Source organism: Salarias fasciatus, chromosome 6, assembly GCF_902148845.1.
Source record: "Salarias fasciatus chromosome 6, fSalaFa1.1, whole genome shotgun sequence".
In the NCBI taxonomy this organism is placed as follows: Eukaryota; Metazoa; Chordata; class Actinopteri; order Blenniiformes; family Blenniidae; genus Salarias; species Salarias fasciatus.
Genome location: NC_043750.1, coordinates 4,498,890 through 4,515,861, shown reverse-complemented (window position 1 = coordinate 4,515,861; position 16,972 = coordinate 4,498,890). Strand labels below are relative to the sequence as shown.

The 16,972-nt window shown below is 47.7% G+C and overlaps 1 protein-coding gene across 1 annotated transcript; it reads right to left on the bottom strand.

The window, feature by feature from the left end:
* Positions 1-1,162: 1,162 nt before the first annotated feature.
* Positions 1,163-9,089, bottom strand: nptxrb (neuronal pentraxin receptor b). Its single transcript, XM_030093242.1, has 5 exons — positions 8,347-9,089; positions 6,153-6,543; positions 5,192-5,433; positions 4,092-4,271; positions 1,163-1,421 (listed from the first exon to the last, which is right to left on the bottom strand). Exons 1-5 carry the CDS (start codon positions 9,085-9,087, stop codon positions 1,176-1,178), a joined length of 1,800 nt encoding a protein of 599 aa, XP_029949102.1. The 5' UTR covers positions 9,088-9,089; the 3' UTR covers positions 1,163-1,175.
* Between the last annotated feature and the right edge of the window lie 7,883 nt (positions 9,090-16,972).

Below are 16,972 nucleotides of genomic sequence, written 5' to 3'. Positions count from 1 at the left end.
AAAGCCACGAGGCCTCACGACGAGCCGAAGCTCCACTCATGCAGTCACACGCTCGGCTTCCTCTCTGTTTACTGGTTTGTTTTATCGTCCTTGTGTTTGGTGGAATGACGGCCGTGAGGTGAGGCTGTGGCTCCGGAGTCGGTGAAGCCCAGGTCTCCACAGAGTCGGATGTTCAGAGCAGAGCGATCACAGCGAAGACGTCCGTGTGGCGAAGCCCAGTCTGGGACACAAACTGCGATATGCAAAAACGGCTTCATTATCATTTTAATTTTTTTTTTTTTTTTTTTTATGGTGGCTTGAGGTGTGACTTTGCTGAAAAGCATTTGTGCCGACAGACTTACAATCCATCTGCTTTCCAGAGGAGAGACGCCTCAGCATAATACTAATGTCTGATGGGAGCTTAGTGAGGCGTGGAGTGTTTATAGCAGACATCGTTTCAGAGGGTTTTCGTCTGAGTTGCAACTTTTTGACTTTGCTGGACTGTGAGGGGTGTTGGGACGAGGGGGGGGGGGGGGGGGGGAGTTCAGACTTGCACAGAGCAACATTAGCAGAGGTACATTGCACATTACACACTTATAAGACCACTGTTTTACCAAATCATGTAGGCAATATAGAAAAAAAAATAGAAGCACATTGACATTGCTCAACAGGGTCATATACAGTTAGAAATGATTAAAACTCAGTTTGTTTCCCATCGAGTGATAAAATTACCACGAGAGCATTGCACAAATCTGCTGCGGCGTTTTAAACTGGACCAGCTGGACTCGACATGAGAAGAGACGAAACACAGTGTCACTGTGCAGCAAACGTTCATCACAGCCCGTTCCCGAAGCCGCCGGCGCCTGACTAACCGTCACTGAAACAGAAGGTGGGTACATTCAACCATATTTCAAATTGTTCATGCTGGAAGCTGGTCCGCCCATGCAGCCTTCACTAAAGTGATTCTGTGACTAAACTCGCCGTATCGCACTGCAGAAGTAAACACATGTGTGGACACCAACACACACAGACAAAATAAAACCCAGAACAAAACAGATACACCACTCTTGAACAACCTAAAGGCGTCAGTCCACCAGCAAGTTTCCCTCTCGAACAAGCGGATATACTGTGGACTGCGGTTTGAAGTGCCTTCTGGAACCAGCGGCCAAACGGCACCGAGCTCCGCCCGGCAGCCTTCACTGCTTGGGGCCGGAGGGGCTGGACCTCTGGGCGGCGTGGCAGGGGTCCAGAGACTCCTTGGTGGCGCCGCCGTAGACGTCCACGTCGTGGTCGGTCCAGGGCGCGATGTTGCCCAGCGCCGCCGAGCTGCACTCGGCCAGGGCGGCCACCTCTAGGGGCTTCAGCACCCGGTCCCACAGGTTGAACTGGGACAGCTCGCCGACCAGGGCCTGAGAGGCATCGAAGCGTCCGCCCAGCGTGTCCTTCAGGGGGAATCACACAAACCACGGAGGTCAGCAGACAAGCACAGGCTTCACCAGCACCACAGCTTTCAATCAGTCAGGAATTGATCTTTATTGTTCTTCCAGTTTTGCCACCCACAGGCAACTGTGATGATTCACATGAGGCATTTGAAGGAATTGACAATCTGTGTGTTTACATGGGACTTTCTCTTCCTCCATAAATGTGAATAAAGCGTAATTCCGCTCTAAAATAACCAAGTAACCGCCTGAAAACTTTATTCAGAATTAAGTTTTAATCCAAATAGACCGGGAGGTTTATTTTACTATGGAAGCAGAATTATATGCTAGTTAGGCGCGACTTCATTCTGGTCGTTCTGCGCATGCTCCGTCGTGACGACGACATTTTTCAAGATGGCGGCCCGCAGTCCGCCTTTTCGCACGTATGGAGACGATTGATTTAACGGCAGTTTTAGAAGAATTGGGTGTGATGAAACGGGCAGGTTGATGAGCGCTTAACAACGCGGATATTTTCAAAGCTGTAGCATCGAAATTAATCGAGAAAAATGCTGTTTACTTCCGGGAGACGTCACTACGTCACGGCCGCCCCGTCCAATCAGAATGCTTCGCAGACCCTGGCGTGAGAGAGGATTTAATTCTTCGTTTTTCCCATGTAAACACAACGCTCATGAATATAATTCTGAATTACTGAATTTAGAATAAACAAAGTCAGAATTAAAAACACCATGTAACCACACTCAGTGTTTCAAGCAATTATTTTAGACCTCCAGTGACTGGATATCTCTGTAAATTCATCCTTTTCTACAGCAGACAAATGACATTTCGCCTTAGATCAATAGAAATCGCAATAGATCCCTTCAGAGAGATGAATCATTGTCAAAAAGCCAATATATTCTCTCAGCAATCAACAGGTTCAATATCACACAGTAAACAGGTCGTGGAGGCGTTATGTCATCCATTAGATTCCACTGAGCATGCAGGACTTCCTCTGAAGGCACTGTGAATATTCAGATGATGGAATATAAACAAACATTTGTTAAGAGTTTGGTTCCTCGAAGAGTTCATCTACTGGAACTCTGAAGAATATTCATGGCAGGTTCAGTCAGGATGAGGCTCCGTTTACACGACGACGTTTCCAGTGAAAACGCATTGGAGTCAGAGCATTTTCAAAAAGTTCCGTTGTCGTGTAAATGGACACCTGAAATGCAAGAAAAGCTTTTTTTTTTTGTTTTCGCTTGAAAGCCTCATGTAACCTGATACTACAAACTGCCAACAGCCAGCCTGTAGATTCAAGTGTGATTAAAACAACAGTCGTCTCAGCAATATGAGTGTTAATGAATTAGATGAGGCGTTGTGATATTTACATGTGAAATAACAGAACAGCATCTCTCAGCCTCCAGAACTACACCCCCACAACGACAAATGGCGAGCACATGGCGCTGCTTTGTTGTGTTTTCCAATAATAATATTGAAAATGGAGCTGAATCCTCGTTGTGTCTTCACAGTTTCACCCGAAATTAGATTAAAAAGCTTTCCTCCCCTTCAGAAGTGCTCTTGGAAAAGGGATGTCCTGGGATTCTCCCCATGAAATCCTGTCAACGTGTCCTCAAAACAGCAATTCATCAGTCGTCCGCAGAGGAGCTTAATGCGCCTCTGAACACCGTCCATTAAATCAAGACTTGTTGCATCACTTGCTCATCTTGGCGAATTGGACTCCCAGCTCTCATCTTTTGGGACTTTCATGAACAAATGAGGTTGTTCTTTTGATACCAGGGACTGAGGATTATGTGTTATGTTGTTGTCTCAGTAATGAAGAGTCGATCCAGAGTGAGGAGGAACATTATTAGCTTTCTGTCGATCTACTCAGCTAATAATGAACGCCTTGAAGCAGCCCGCCCTTCTTTATTCATACACTAATCTCTCCATATTCTAATCAATGGCTTTCCATTCATTCTGGCATCATTTGTTTTTCTCTTTGTTTACTACATCCATCCATTCATGCCTTCACAGATGTGTCCATTTGTTCCCATCTGCTTCCATTCATTCATTATTCCTCACACTGTGCATCATCTGGCTGTCATCTTTTCGTCTGTGCGTCTCTCCGGTTGTTCAGCCCATTCATACCTCATCTCTCCCTTCAGTCCGTCTCTGCATCCATCAGCAGCTCATCCATTCATTCATCCATAAACCAGCCACGATTTGACCAGAAGTCTTTCCTCCCTCCACCTATTAATTTATTCATCTGTCCACAATCACCTCTGTGATCCATTTGACGCTCAACAGTCTATTCATTCATCTGTCGTTCCATCAATCGATTAACACATATATTTTTATCTATCTCATCTCAAGTTAAACCCCTTCATCACTTTGTGTGGCTCTCAAGGATGCACCGATACCGGTACCAGTATCATAAAGCTCCCTGATGCAACCCGGTGGGAACTACGTCACGTCATCCATCAGCACCTTCTGCCAAAATATCAAGAGGAAACAACAGCAGCGGCTTAATCACCAGAGATACGTGGACCAGCAGGGCTAACCGGATGCTGCTCAGTGGATCCAGGAGGATTTCACTCCGTTCTAGATGCTGAAGAGTTTCAGGGCTCTCACTCCAGCTATGCTTCATGCTAAACGTGATTAAAGTCTGGGCGTTGCACTCACTCGGAGCGAGCTCACCTGCTCCTGCCCCAGGATCAGCACTCCCCCGGGTTTGATGGGATGCCAGGCGGCCAGTCCTTCCCCTCGCCCCTTCATCTTGCCGCCCTGGTAGGCCTTCCACACCCCGTCCCTCAGCGTCCAGCTGACGCAGATGTGCTGCCACTGGTCCTGTGGGAGGGACAGAGGCAGCTGCGCCACCTGCAGGGAGGAGGGAGAGAGACAGCAGCAAGGTTCAGGCTTCACAGCCTGAATTGTGGTACGACTGTGCGCTGGACAAGTGTGGGCTGTAATTTAGGTAGAATGTGGATATCCTGAGGATTTATGTCAAGTAAACGACACCCTGTGAGCAGCTCTGACCTCTATAAACCTCCTCTGCTGTCTGCCGTGGGAGCTGTGCAGCTATAAACGGTAAACACCGATGCACTATATAAAACAATAGTAGCTTTCCTCTGTGTCATTCCCTCCTGGTGTGTTTGCTGTTACTCTCCCCCGCTAACAACGCGGATGTGCACTTCTCCTGCACTCGGGCCCATTTTTTGTCAAGGTTTTCTTTTCAATAAAAAAAGATTAGAGGCAAAGCAATATTGCCTTTTGCCTCTGACTTGTTTGTTCTGGTAAATTTCATTTTTTCTGCTTCTGTAATGCTATTTTCCTGTTTATTCCTTTCTTTTGGTTCTGAAAATTTAATGAGTAATTCAAGGGCACAATTTGAGTTAGCGCTCTCTCTCCCGGAGCAAGTTCTTTTATATTTCCCTATCTCATCAAAAGGAAGCGATCAGCACGAGCAAACAGCTGAAGCTGAAAAGAATCAACTCCGAACATGAAGAGAAAGGATGAAGCTCGTCGAAGTGACAGCAGCGACAGCGATCTGTCCCGGGGATTTCAGCTAAAGCAGCCTGTCCCTGCTAATTGGTCCAGTCTATCGATGGATTACTGGAAGCCGCAGATTGTGTTGTTCCGCTCCTAACGATTGCTTTGGCAGGCTATTTAGTCGGAGTAATTACCGAGAATCCTAAAGAGACCAAAATATTTATGCTTTGAAATGTGTCAAATGTTTTTTTTTATTTATTGCACATAAAAGTGCTGGACGCCTCCGGATGGCTGAGGAGAGCGGCTACCTTGTCGTTGATGAGCAGCTCCACCGGGTTGTGCACGCCCTGCAGCAGCACCAGCTCGTTGGGCTGCCCCGGGACCGAGTAGGAGAAGGGCGTCCCGATGCCGCCTTCCTTGGCCTTCAGCCACACGCAGGCGGTGAAGGCGTACATCTCGGTGATCTCTTTCCGGACCAGGCCGTACATGTAGTTGGTCCGCATGGGGAAGGACAGGACGAAGCCGTCGGGGAAGGACGGCTCTGTCAGCGCTGCGGAGGCGATGAAGAGGAGACGGTCAGGAGGGACGACGCTCTAACGGCCAATCCACACAAAGGACACTGGGGCTTGTCTTCTCACTTCTCACACACACATTCTCACACACACACAATGTCTGACAACTCTCAAGTGCTCCACTTAATGATCAGCGTCTGGAGCTGGAGGCCACAGCGCGGCTCTTTGGCAGAAGACAGTTGGGACGGTTGAAAGAATGACAGGACTGAAAAGAGAATGGCTAAGTGTTTCCTCATTAACCTTCCCCCTCCTGGCACCTTGAAAACCCTCAGTTCCTCCCACAGTCCTCCACTCGTCCAATTACCCACTCTTCCCCAGCAGTTCTCCCTTCCCGTTAACTCGGCACGAAAAGCCGTGACCAGGCCTGACATTTCCCCGTCACCTTCCCTCCAGGTGTGGAGGAGATGAATGCGTGACGGAGAGGATTTAGGGTTTGTGAGGAAATGGTTTTGGATAATTGATTCTCCAGTTTATTACGTTCAGCTGTGTTGTTTTCCTCGGCAGCCTCGGGCTCCGTTTGACATTCTCCTCTCATTAATCATCTTATTCTAATCTGCAGCGTGCTCCCCGCCGCCGCGATGACCCACTTCACCCACGGCGCTCGTTAAACTTTCATTCCAGCCTCGTCTTGCGGAGCGCTCTCCCACATCAGCCCCATGATGCAACTGTTTACGTCCCGTTGCGCGTGGGGACTTACTGTGCTCCAGCTCGGAGACGCGGTGGGTGACGGTGTCGATGCCCTGGTTGATCTTCTCGTGCTGGCCCTGCGTCTCCTTCCTCATGGCCTGCCGCTCCTTCTCCAGCATCTTGATCTTCCTCTCCAGCTCGCCCTCCAGGTCCTCCACCCTCCACGTGCCCTTCCCCCTTCCTCCGGGGGCGCCGGCCTTGCCGGGGGGCCTGGGGGCGGGGGAGGCCGGGGCCGCGGGGCGGCGGTGGGTCCCGGGGGAGGCGGCGCCGCCGGGGGGCGGGGCCGGGGCCTTAACGCTGCCCCCCGTGGGGCTGCTGCCTCCGCTGTTGTTGCTGCTGCTGCTGCTGCTGCTGCTGGCCGAGCTGTCGGTGAGGTTCAGGGCAGCAGGGCCGATCTCAGCCTGCAAGACGGAAGAGAAAGAAAACCCGACAAACTGAGAAAAAAGGCGCAGTTTTTCAATGAAAATCCAAGGACAGATCAGCAAGGACGAAAGAAATGTGCTCTGGACGGTTCCTTCAATCCCGGAACTGCACCAAAAAGCAACGCTTTCTGTCCTTTCAAATACTTCATTTATGTTGCAGTAACCGGGATTTCTGATTTGCTTTTAAACACATTCCTTCTCAGCACTGCGAGGCTTCAGCTCAGGGTGTCGAACACATTTCATTTCAGTCACACACAGTCCTGTGTGTTCCAGACCAGTAAGAGAGGGCCATAATGAAATAATAACTTCAACTCAATTGAAAAAAACAAACAATTACTGCTGAAAATGGATACAATCTCAACATAATGTCAATTCTAATTAAACCTTCTGGTGCAAAATACAGCGAAACGTCCCCATCAGCATTTATATTTGTTGGAGAGGAACGTTAATCATTTCAGAAAGTACACAGTTTAGCAGTTTTGTCTGAGTAAAGACGCTGAAGTGATTCGGCTGTCAGATATTTTAAGTCCGAGTGTGTGTGAGTCCATTTCAGTGAAGAATGTCCTCCTGCCTCATCTGATTGCTTATTTTCCCATGTTGGTCATAAAGACACTTGAATAATGGCGATAAACAGTGAGTTACTGTTTACGGGATGCGTTTATGTTAATGTGGGAGCCGGCTCCAGGACCATCGGGCTTCATAGTGTGCATTTCAAACAACTGGTGCAAATTTATCATAAAAGCAATGAGCACAGCCTGTTCCTAACTTTATGGCAGCACAGACGAGGCCACTAATCATGTCGTTGCATTGACGATCAGTAGAAGGCATTAGCATGCGCCGCATACGTCGATGGAGGAAGGTGTCGGTGGAGCGAGAGAGCTGCCGGTGGGGGCGAGACGGCCTGCGAGGGCGATATATAATATCAAGAGAGTTGCTGAGGCAGGAGCAACCTGGACGTCCGGGATATAAATTCACACTGACGGAGGCAACCTTGTAACTGACTCTGGGCTGGCAGTGATGCAGCACTGTTTGTTCGTGGGATGCGCCTCTGTGTGTGTGTGTGTGTCTCAATCTCAGCACTCAAACACACACCAAACCTGACCCTCTTCAAACACACCCTCCCCCTCCTCCTCCTCCTCCTCCTCCCTCTTTCCTGTCGTCCACCCAGCCTCATCTTTTATTTATGCCTCTATCCCTCTGTTGGATGCAGTGGTAAAGGGTAGAGAAGGTTGACACGATGGCGATGCATGGTGGTGAAGGGGGGGGAGGGGGGGGGGGGATGTGAGGGGGCAGCAGGTGGAAAGATTTCCCAGGGGGCCGAGTGGAGCGTGCGCAAGAGATGAGGGGCACTTATGTCTGAGTCGTCAGAGGGGAAGAGAGGTGAAGATGGAGGCGTGAGGGAGGGAGGGTAACTTTGGGGAGAAAGAAAGAAAGAAACGAAGAGCACAGAGGCCTCACAATTGTTTTTTTGTTTTTGATATGTGTGCAAACATCACAGCTGTGGCGCCACATTTAGTTTGTTTTTGTAAGAAATTGTGTAACTTTACGCATGTTTTTTCTTTTTTTTTTTTTTTTTACCAAAACACAGAGAATCTCCCTCCATAAACGCCACAGTTTGCTTAGTATTGGACCTGGCTTGGTATCTAATTTATTCTGGACAACAGAGGGTCACTTGGCTTCAGCAGAACTTTGGTTTCTCTCCAAATCTCCCGCCGTCGAACAAAACTCGAACAGGAGGTCAGACTGAGAACAACAGGTCTGTGCCAAACTTCGTTCATTTACCTCGAGCTTCTCGATGCGGTCCTTCAGGTCCATGATGGCCCTGGCCAGCTCCTCCACGGCCCGGGCGGTCTGCAGCTGCGCCGCGGCAGACGAGCTGACCTCGTCCCCGGCCATGACGCGGCGGTTGCCGCTCCAGACGCCGATGCTGCGCTCCGGGACGCTCCGGTCGTCCTCCAGGCCGCTCTCACACTCGGTCAGCTTCCCGGTCAGCTCCCGGATGGTCCTCTGGTCCATGAGGATCTGGTTGTTCTGCTGCAGGACGGTCTGCCGGAGCTCCTCCGCGGTGGTCCGGAGGTCCTCATCCGCGTTCCCGTACAGCGGCTCGTCCGCCTGCTGCCGCCGCTGCTGCTGCTGCCGCAGCTCTTTGCTCTGGCACTCTCCCACCGGCACCGGCGTGCAGATCAGCCGGCTGAAGCTGAACTGCTTCGCCGTCCCTCCGCCGGTCTCCTCTCCGAGGTTGAGCTCGTTGAGCGTGGGGACCTCCAGCCCAATGCCGCCGCCGCCGCCGCCGCCGAGCCCGTTCCCCCCGTCGTACGACTCCGCGCCGTGCAGCGCGCCCAGCGGGCCGGCGTGCGCCACCGAGCCCGGCTCCAGCGGCTCCAGCAGCGGCTCCGGCGTCAGGGTGCCGTTTTCGCCGAGAGGCGCGGCGCGTTTCCGGGGGTAAACGCTGGCGATGATGCAGATGACCACGCCGAGGAAGGCCAGCGTGCCCGCGCCGACGAGCACCACCACGAACTTCATGACGGCTGCGGAAAAGATCAGCGAAATAAAATTCAAGAAAAGATCAGAGGGGCGCAGAGAGCCGCATCACTCCGCTCGGCGGCATGGCCGATGGAGAACCAACCCCCCCGAAAGCACAACCACAGCCTCTGAAGTCAAAGCTCCGGTCGGATCAGCCGCTTTCAGGCTGCTGGAGGTCGAACGCGACACTTACGTGCAGCGGACTGGAAGCCGTGAGCCAAAGCGCGCCGCCGCTCGTCTTCTCGCCGCCCTCCGCGCGTAATACGGATGGCACCGCGCTGTCTGCTGCCTTGCTCCGGAGATGCTGCCCGCCTTGCTCCGTCTCCCTGTTGCTAGGCTGCTCTCATCCGCGCGTTGCCATGGGGACGGCTGGGAGAGGAGGAGCGCGGCGCCGCGCGCATGCGTCAGGCGGAGCGGCAGCAAAAACAAGGCTGTGATGGATCAATGTACTGGCGTGCGTGCGCGCGCGCGGGTGACTGTGCGTGTTTGTGCAAGAAGAAGAAAAAAAACTGAGAGAAAGAGGAGAGGGCGAGTGAGCACGAGGTGAGGCATAAACGTGGAGAAGATGCGTGATTCTGCTCAGACTCACATCCTGGCGCAGTCTCTGCTGGAGTAAAAGAGCACGTGCGTTTCAACAAAACATTGTTTTCCAATGTGAAGGGACATTTTCTACTGTGTCACCGGAATGCAGAAGCATGAGTTGGTTCGAGGGAGAATAAAGCATGACAGTGACCAGGAGCGAACAAGATGTTGTAAGCAGAGTGTTACATCGAATGTAACTGTAGACAACATTTTGGATAAATCAGTAAAAATGGATTCAGGAAACGCTCACACAGGACACACATTTTTGGAAAACTCAATAACAAGAATAATTAAAGCCGCGAGCGGCGTCAAAAGGCCCTCGCCCGCCGCTTACCTGACCCGCCCCGTTTTATTCTTTCATTGATGTTTGTCAAATTTGGCACATTTCCATGGCAACAAGTAAATTTGATTTGATGGGAGATTTTTCACTTGGGCCCATTAGGATAACATGGGGAACTTAAGCCATCGCCACGGCAACACCGTTGATATTACAATATGGTTACCATTTGCTTTTTTGATCGGGACGACATGAAGGAATTATCACCCAAATTCCATTCATTTCTGATAAACTAATAATTTTACTCCTCATACAGATTTCATTTTGATCCTGTAGGGGGCGCTGTAAAACCGATTTTCAAAATTTCATTGTCAATGTGTCCAGATTAGAAGGCTCAATAAGTGTTTAAGATTTGGTTGAGATTGGATGTGTTATGTACGAATGGCAGCCATTTATCACACTGAAAAAATGGCCAAATTTGACATCAACTTTGCGGCGTTGCCACGCGGAAACCGTAATCTGAAGATTTGTGAATTGGATAACTTTTAATTGTCTACTTGTGTAGATGGTGTCCACCAAATTTCAGCTCATTTGGAGAAGCGCGCGATCAAAACGAATATTTTGTACGACGCACTGGAAAACGCTGACTCAGCAATTTTGAAAATTCAATCCCAGCTCGCTGCTTTCCTGCTGTTTTGAAGGCATGGTCATAATAATATTTTTTGTTTGTCCCGACAACGCGCATGTGTATACCAAATTTTGTGGCTGTACGACAAAGTTTTTTGCGGACTCCCTCCCATCGACGCAATGCATTTTGGGTTTTGCAGGTGGCGCTGTAGAGCCAATTTTTAAATCCCAATATTGAAATTCATATTAAAAAAAATTTTTCGCCGGAACTGAATTTTGTGCAAAATTTGGTGAGTTTTCGAGCATGTTCAGGGGGTCAAATTCCAGTTTAAAGAGCAGAAGAAGAAGAAGAAGAAGAAGAAAGATTAAAGCCGCGAGCGGCGTCAAAAGGCCCTCGCCCGCCGCTTACCTGACCCGCCCCATTTCGTTCTTTCATTGATGTTTGTCAAATTTGGCACATTTCCATGGCAACAAGTTAAAATTGATTTGATGGGAGATTTTTCACTTGGGCCCATTAGAATAACATGGGGAACTTCAGCCATCGCCACGGCAACACCGTTGATAATACAATATGGTTACCATTTGCTTTTTTGATCGAGACCACATGACGGAATTATCACCCAAATTCCATTAATTTCTGATAAACTAATAATTTTACTCCCCATACAGATTTCATTTTGATTCTGTAGGGGGCGCTGTAACGCCGATTTTCAAAATTTAACTGTCTATGTGTCCAGGAAGGAAGGATTAATCAGTGTTTAAAATTTGGTTTGGATTGGAGTCATTATGTAGAAATGGCAGCCATTTATGACACTGAAAAAATGGCAAAATTTGACATCAACTTTGCGGCGTTGCCACGCGGAAACCGTGATCTGAAGATTTGTGAATTGGATAACTTTTAATTGTCTACTCGTGTAGATGGTGTCCACCAAATTTCAGCTCATTTGGAGAAGTGCACGATCAAAACGAACATTTTGTACGACGTCCTGGAAAACGATGACTCAGCATTTTTGAAAATTCAATCCCAGATAGCTGCTTTCCTGCTGTTTTGAGGTCGGGGTCATAATAATATTTTTTGTTTGTCCCGACAACGCGCATGTGTATACCAAATTTTGTGGCTGTACGACAAAGTTTATTGCGGACCCCCTCCCATCGACGCAATGCATTTTGGGTTTTGCAGGTGGCGCTGTAGAGCCAATTTTTAAATCCCAATATTGAAATTCATATTAAAAAAAATTTTTCGCCGGAACTGAATTTTGTGCAAAATTTGGTGAGTTTTCGAGCATGTTCAGGGGGTCAAATTCCAGTTTAAAGAGCAGAAGAAGAAGAAGAAGAAGAAGAAGAAAGAAAGAAAGAATTAAAGCCGCGAGCGGCGTCAAAAGGCCCTCGCCCGCCGCTTACCTGACCCGCCCCATTTCGTTCTTTCATTGATGTTTGTCTAATTTGGCACATTTCCATGGCAACAAGTAAAAGTGATTTGATGGGAGATTTTTCACTTTGGCCCATTAGAATAACATGGGGAACTTCAGCCATCGCCACGGCAACACCGTTGATAATACAATATGGTTACCATTTGCTTTTTTGATCGGGACGACATGAAGGAATTATCACCCAAATTCCATACATTTCTGACAAACTAATAATTTTACTCCCCATACAGATTTTATTTTGATTCTGTAGGGGGCGCTGTAATGCCGATTTTCAAAATTTCACAGTCTATGTGTCCAGGAAGGAAGGATTAATCAGTGTTTAAAATTTGGTTTAGATTGGAGTCATTATGTAGAAATGGCAGCCATTTATCACACTGAAAAAATGGCAAAATTTGACATCAACTTTGCGGCGTTGCCACGCGGAAACCGTGATCTGAAGATTTGTGAATTGGATAACTTTTAATTGTCTACTTGTGTAGATGGTGTCCACCAAATTTCAGCTCATTTGGAGAAGCGCGCGATCAAAACGAACATTTTGTACGACGTCCTGGAAAACGCTGACTCAGCATTTTTGAAAATTCAATCCCAGCTCGCTGCTTTCCTGCTGTTTTGAGGATGGGGTCATAATAATATTTTTTGTTTGTCCCAACAACGCGCATCTGTATACCGAATTTTGTGGCTGTACGACAAAGTTTTTTGCGGACCCCCTCCCATTGACGCAATGCATTTTGGGTTTTGCAGGTGGCGCTGTAGGGCCAATTTTTAAATCCCAATATTGAAACACATATTAAAAAAAATTTTTCACCGGAACTGAATTTTGTGCAAAATTTGGTGAGTTTTCGAGCATGTTCAGGGGGTCAAATTCCAGTTTAAAGAGCAGAAGAAGAAGAAGAAAGAAAGAAAGAAAGAAAGAATTAAAGCCGCGAGCGGCGTCAAAAGGCCCTCGCCCGCCGCTTGCCTGACCCGCCCCGTTTTATTCTTTCATTGATGTTTGTCAAATTTGGCACATTTCCATGGCAACAAGTACATTTGATTTGATGGGAGATTTTTCACTTGGGCCCATTAGAATAACATGGGGAACTTTAGCCATCGCCACGGCAACACCGTTGATATTACAATATAGTTACCATTTGCTTTTTTGATCGGGACGACATGACGGAATTATCCCCCAAATTTCATTCATTTCTGACAAACTAATAATTTTACTCCCAATACAGATTTTATTTTGATTCTGTAGGGGGCGCTATAACGCTGATTTTCAAAATTTCACTGTCAATGTGTCCAGATAAGAAGGGTCAATAAGTGTTTAGTGTTTGGCTGAGATTGGATCTGTTATGTACGAATGGCAGCCATTTATCACACTGAAAAAATGGCAAAATTTGACATCAACTTTGCGGCGTTGCCACGCGGAAACCGTGATCTGAAGATTTGTGAATTGGATAACTTTTAATTGTCTACTTGTGTAGATGGTGTCCACCAAATTTCAGCTCACTTGGAGAAGCGCGCGATCAAAACGAACATTTTGTACGACGTCCTGGAAAACGCTTACTCAGCATTTTTGAAAATTCAATCCCAGATAGCTGCTTTCCTGCTTTTCAGAGGGCGGGGTCATAATAATATTTTTTGTTTGTCATGACAAGGTGCATGTGTATACCGAATTTTGTGGCTGTACGACAAACTTTATTGCCGACCCCCTCCCATTGACGCAATGCATTTTGGGTTTTGCAGGTGGCGCTGTAGAGCCAATTTTTAAATCCCAATATTGAAATTCACATTAAAAAAAATTTTTCGCCGGAACTGAATTTTGGGCAAAATTTGGTGAGTTTTCGAGCATGTTCAGGGGGTCAAATTCCAGTTTAAAGAGCAGAAGAAGAAGAAGAAGAAGAAGAAGAAGAAGAAGAAGAAGAAGAAAGAATTAAAGCCGCGAGCGGCGTCAAAAGGCCCTCGCCCGCTGCTTACCTGACCCGCCTCGTTTCATTCTTTCATTGATGTTTGTCAAATTTGGCACATTTCCATGGCAACAAGTAAATTTGATTTGATGGGGGATTTTTCACTTGGGCTCATTAGAATAACATGGGGACTTTCAGCCATCGCCACGGCAACATCGTTGAAATTACAACATGGTTACCATTTGCTTTTTTGATCGGGACCACATGACGGAATTATCACCCAAATTCCATTCATTTCTGACAAACTAATAATTTTACTCCCCATACAGATTTTATTTTGATCCTGTAGGGGGCGCTGTAACGCCGATTTTCGAAATTTCACTGTCTATGTGTCCAGGATGGAAGGATTAATCAGTGTTTAAAATTTGGTTTGGATTGGAGTCATTATGTAGATATGGCAGCCATTTATCACACTGAAAAAATGGCAAAATTTGACATCAACTTTGCGGCGTTGCCACGCGGAAACCGTGATCTGAAGATTTGTGAATTGGATAACTTTTAATTGTCTACTCGTGTAGATGGTGTCCACCAAATTTCAGCTCCTTTGGAGAAGCGCGCGATCAAAACGAACATTTTGTACGACGTCGTGGAAAACGCTGACTCAGCATTTTTGAAAATTAAATCCCAGATAGCTGCTTTCCTGCTGTTCTCAGGGCGGGGTCATAATAATATTTTTTGTTTGTCCTGACAAGGCGCATGTGTATACCGAATTTTGTGGCTGTACGACAAACTTTATTGCAGACGCCCTCCCATTGAGGCAATGCATTTTGGGTTTTGCAGGTGGCGCTGTAGGGCCAATTTTTAAATCCCAATATTGAAATTCATATTTAAAAAAATTTTTCGCCAGAACTGAATTTTGTGCAAAGTTTGGTGAGTTTTCGAGCATGTTCAGGGGGTCAAATTCCAGTTTAAAGAGCAGAAGAAGAAGAAGAAGAAGAAGAAGAAGAAGAAGAAGAAAGAAAGAAAGAAAGAAAGAATAATATTTTTTGCAAAAACAATATGCTTTTTTTTTTTCTTCCATTATTTTGCCCACATGTTATATATTTTCGGAAAGGTCTCGACAAGCCCGACGCGTCTGTCAGGTGTTTTAGAGTGTAAATGGCTGTGGTCAAGCGCCACGCGCTCGACAAGTCATGTTTGTGTGTGAGAGTGTGTGTGCGTTTTTTGTGTTTGTACACGTGTGTATGAGTGCATGTTGGGGTGTGTGTGTCTGGACATGTTGGCCCATGTCTGAGGTCGAGCGCTGCGCGCTCGACTTGTCATTTTTGTACGTTTGAGTGTGTGAAAGGCCTGTGGTCGAGCGCTGCGCGCTCGAAAATTCGTGTGTGTGTGTGTGCGTTTTTGTGTTTGTACACGTGAATGTGTGAGTGCATGTCGGGGTGTGTGTGTCTGGACATGTTGTATGATGTCTGAGGTCGAGCGCTGCGCGCTCGACTTGTCTTCATTGTGTGTTTTGAGAGTGTGAAAGGCCTGAGGTCGAGCGCTGCGCGCTCGACTAGTCGTTGTCTGTGTTGCAGAAACAATAGGCCCTTCGCCCTTGGCAGGCCAGGGGCTCGGGCCTAATAATATTTTTTGCAAAAACAATATGCTTTTTTTTTTTCCTGCCGTTATTTCGCCCACATGTTATATATTTTCGGAAAGGTCTCAACAAGCCCGACGTGTCTGTGAGGTGTTTGAGAGTGTGAATGTCTGTGGTCGAGCGCTACGCGCTCGACAACTCATGTTTGTGTGTGAGAGTGTGTGTGCGTTTTTTGTATTTGTACACGTGTGTATGAGTGCATGTCGGGGTGTGTGTGTCTGGACATGTTGGCCTATGTCTGAGGTCGAGCGCTGCGCGCTCGATTTGTCATTTTTGTACGTTTGAGTGTGTGAAAGGCCTTGGTCGAGCGCTGCGCGCTCGAAAATTCGTGTGTGTGTGTGCGTTTTTGTGTTTGTACACGCGTATGTGTGAGTGCATGTCGGTGTGTGTGTGTCTGGACATGTTGAATGATGTCTGTGGTCGAGCGCTGCGCGCTCGACTTGTCATCGTTGTGTGTTTTGAGAGTGTGAAAGGCCTGAGGTCGAGCGCTGCGCGCTCGACGAGTCGTTGTCTGTGTTGCAGAAACAATAGGCCCTTCGCCCTTGGCAGGCCAGGGGCTCGGGCCTAATAATATTTTTTGCAAAAACAATATGCGATTTTTTTTTCTGCCATTATTTCGCCCACATGTTATATATTTTCGGAAAGGTCTCTACAAGCCCGACGCGTCTGTGAGGTGTTTGAGAGTGTGAATGTCTGTGGTCGAGCGCTACGCGCTCGACAAGTCATGGTTGTGTGTGAGAGTGTGTGTGCGTTTTTTGTATTTGTACACGTGTGTATGAGTGCATGTCGGGGCGTGTGTGTCTGGACATGTTGGCCTATGTCTGAGGTCGAGCGCTGCGCGCTCGATTTGTCATTTTTGTACGTTTGAGTGTGTGAAAGGCCTGTGGTCGAGCGCTGCGCGCTCGAAAATTTGTGTGTGTGTGTGCGTTTTTGTGTTTGTACACGCGTATGTGTGAGTGCGTGTCGGTGTGTGTGTGTCTGGACATGTTGAATGATGTCTGAGGTCGAGCGCTGCGCGCTCGACTTGTCATCGTTGTGTGTTTTGAGAGTGTGAAAGGCCTGAGGTCGAGCGCTGCGCGCTCGACGAGTCGTTGTCTGTGTTGCAGAAACAATAGGCCCTTCGCCCTTGGCAGGCCAGGGGCTCGGGCCTAATTAAAGCCGCGAGCGGCGTCAAAAGGCCCTCGCCCGCCGCTTACCTGACCCGCCCCGTTTTATTGTTTCATAGATGTTTGTCAAATTTGGCACATTTCCATGGCAACAAGTAAATTTGATTTGATGGGAGATTTTTCACTTGGGCCCATTAGAATAACATGGGGACCTTCAGCCATTGCCACGGCAACACCGTTGATATTACAATATGGTTACCATTTGCTTTTTTGATCGGGACGACATGAAGGAATTATCACACAAATTCCATTCATTTCTGATAAACGAATAATTT

What these genes read in the sequence shown, in the direction of transcription:
- nptxrb (XM_030093242.1), bottom strand. Translation starts at nt 9,087, where the DNA reads ATGAAGTTCGTGGTGGTGCTCGTCGGCGCGGGCACGCTGGCCTTCCTC. An exon ending in AGCTGCTCATCAACGACAAG is followed by an intron (nt 4,272 to 5,191) that starts GTAGCCGCTCTC and finishes TCCTCCCTGCAG; the next exon opens with GTGGCGCAGCTGCCTCTGTC. An exon ending in TGATCCTGGGGCAGGAGCAG is followed by an intron (nt 1,422 to 4,091) that starts GTGAGCTCGCTC and finishes TTCCCCCTGAAG; the next exon opens with GACACGCTGGGCGGACGCTT.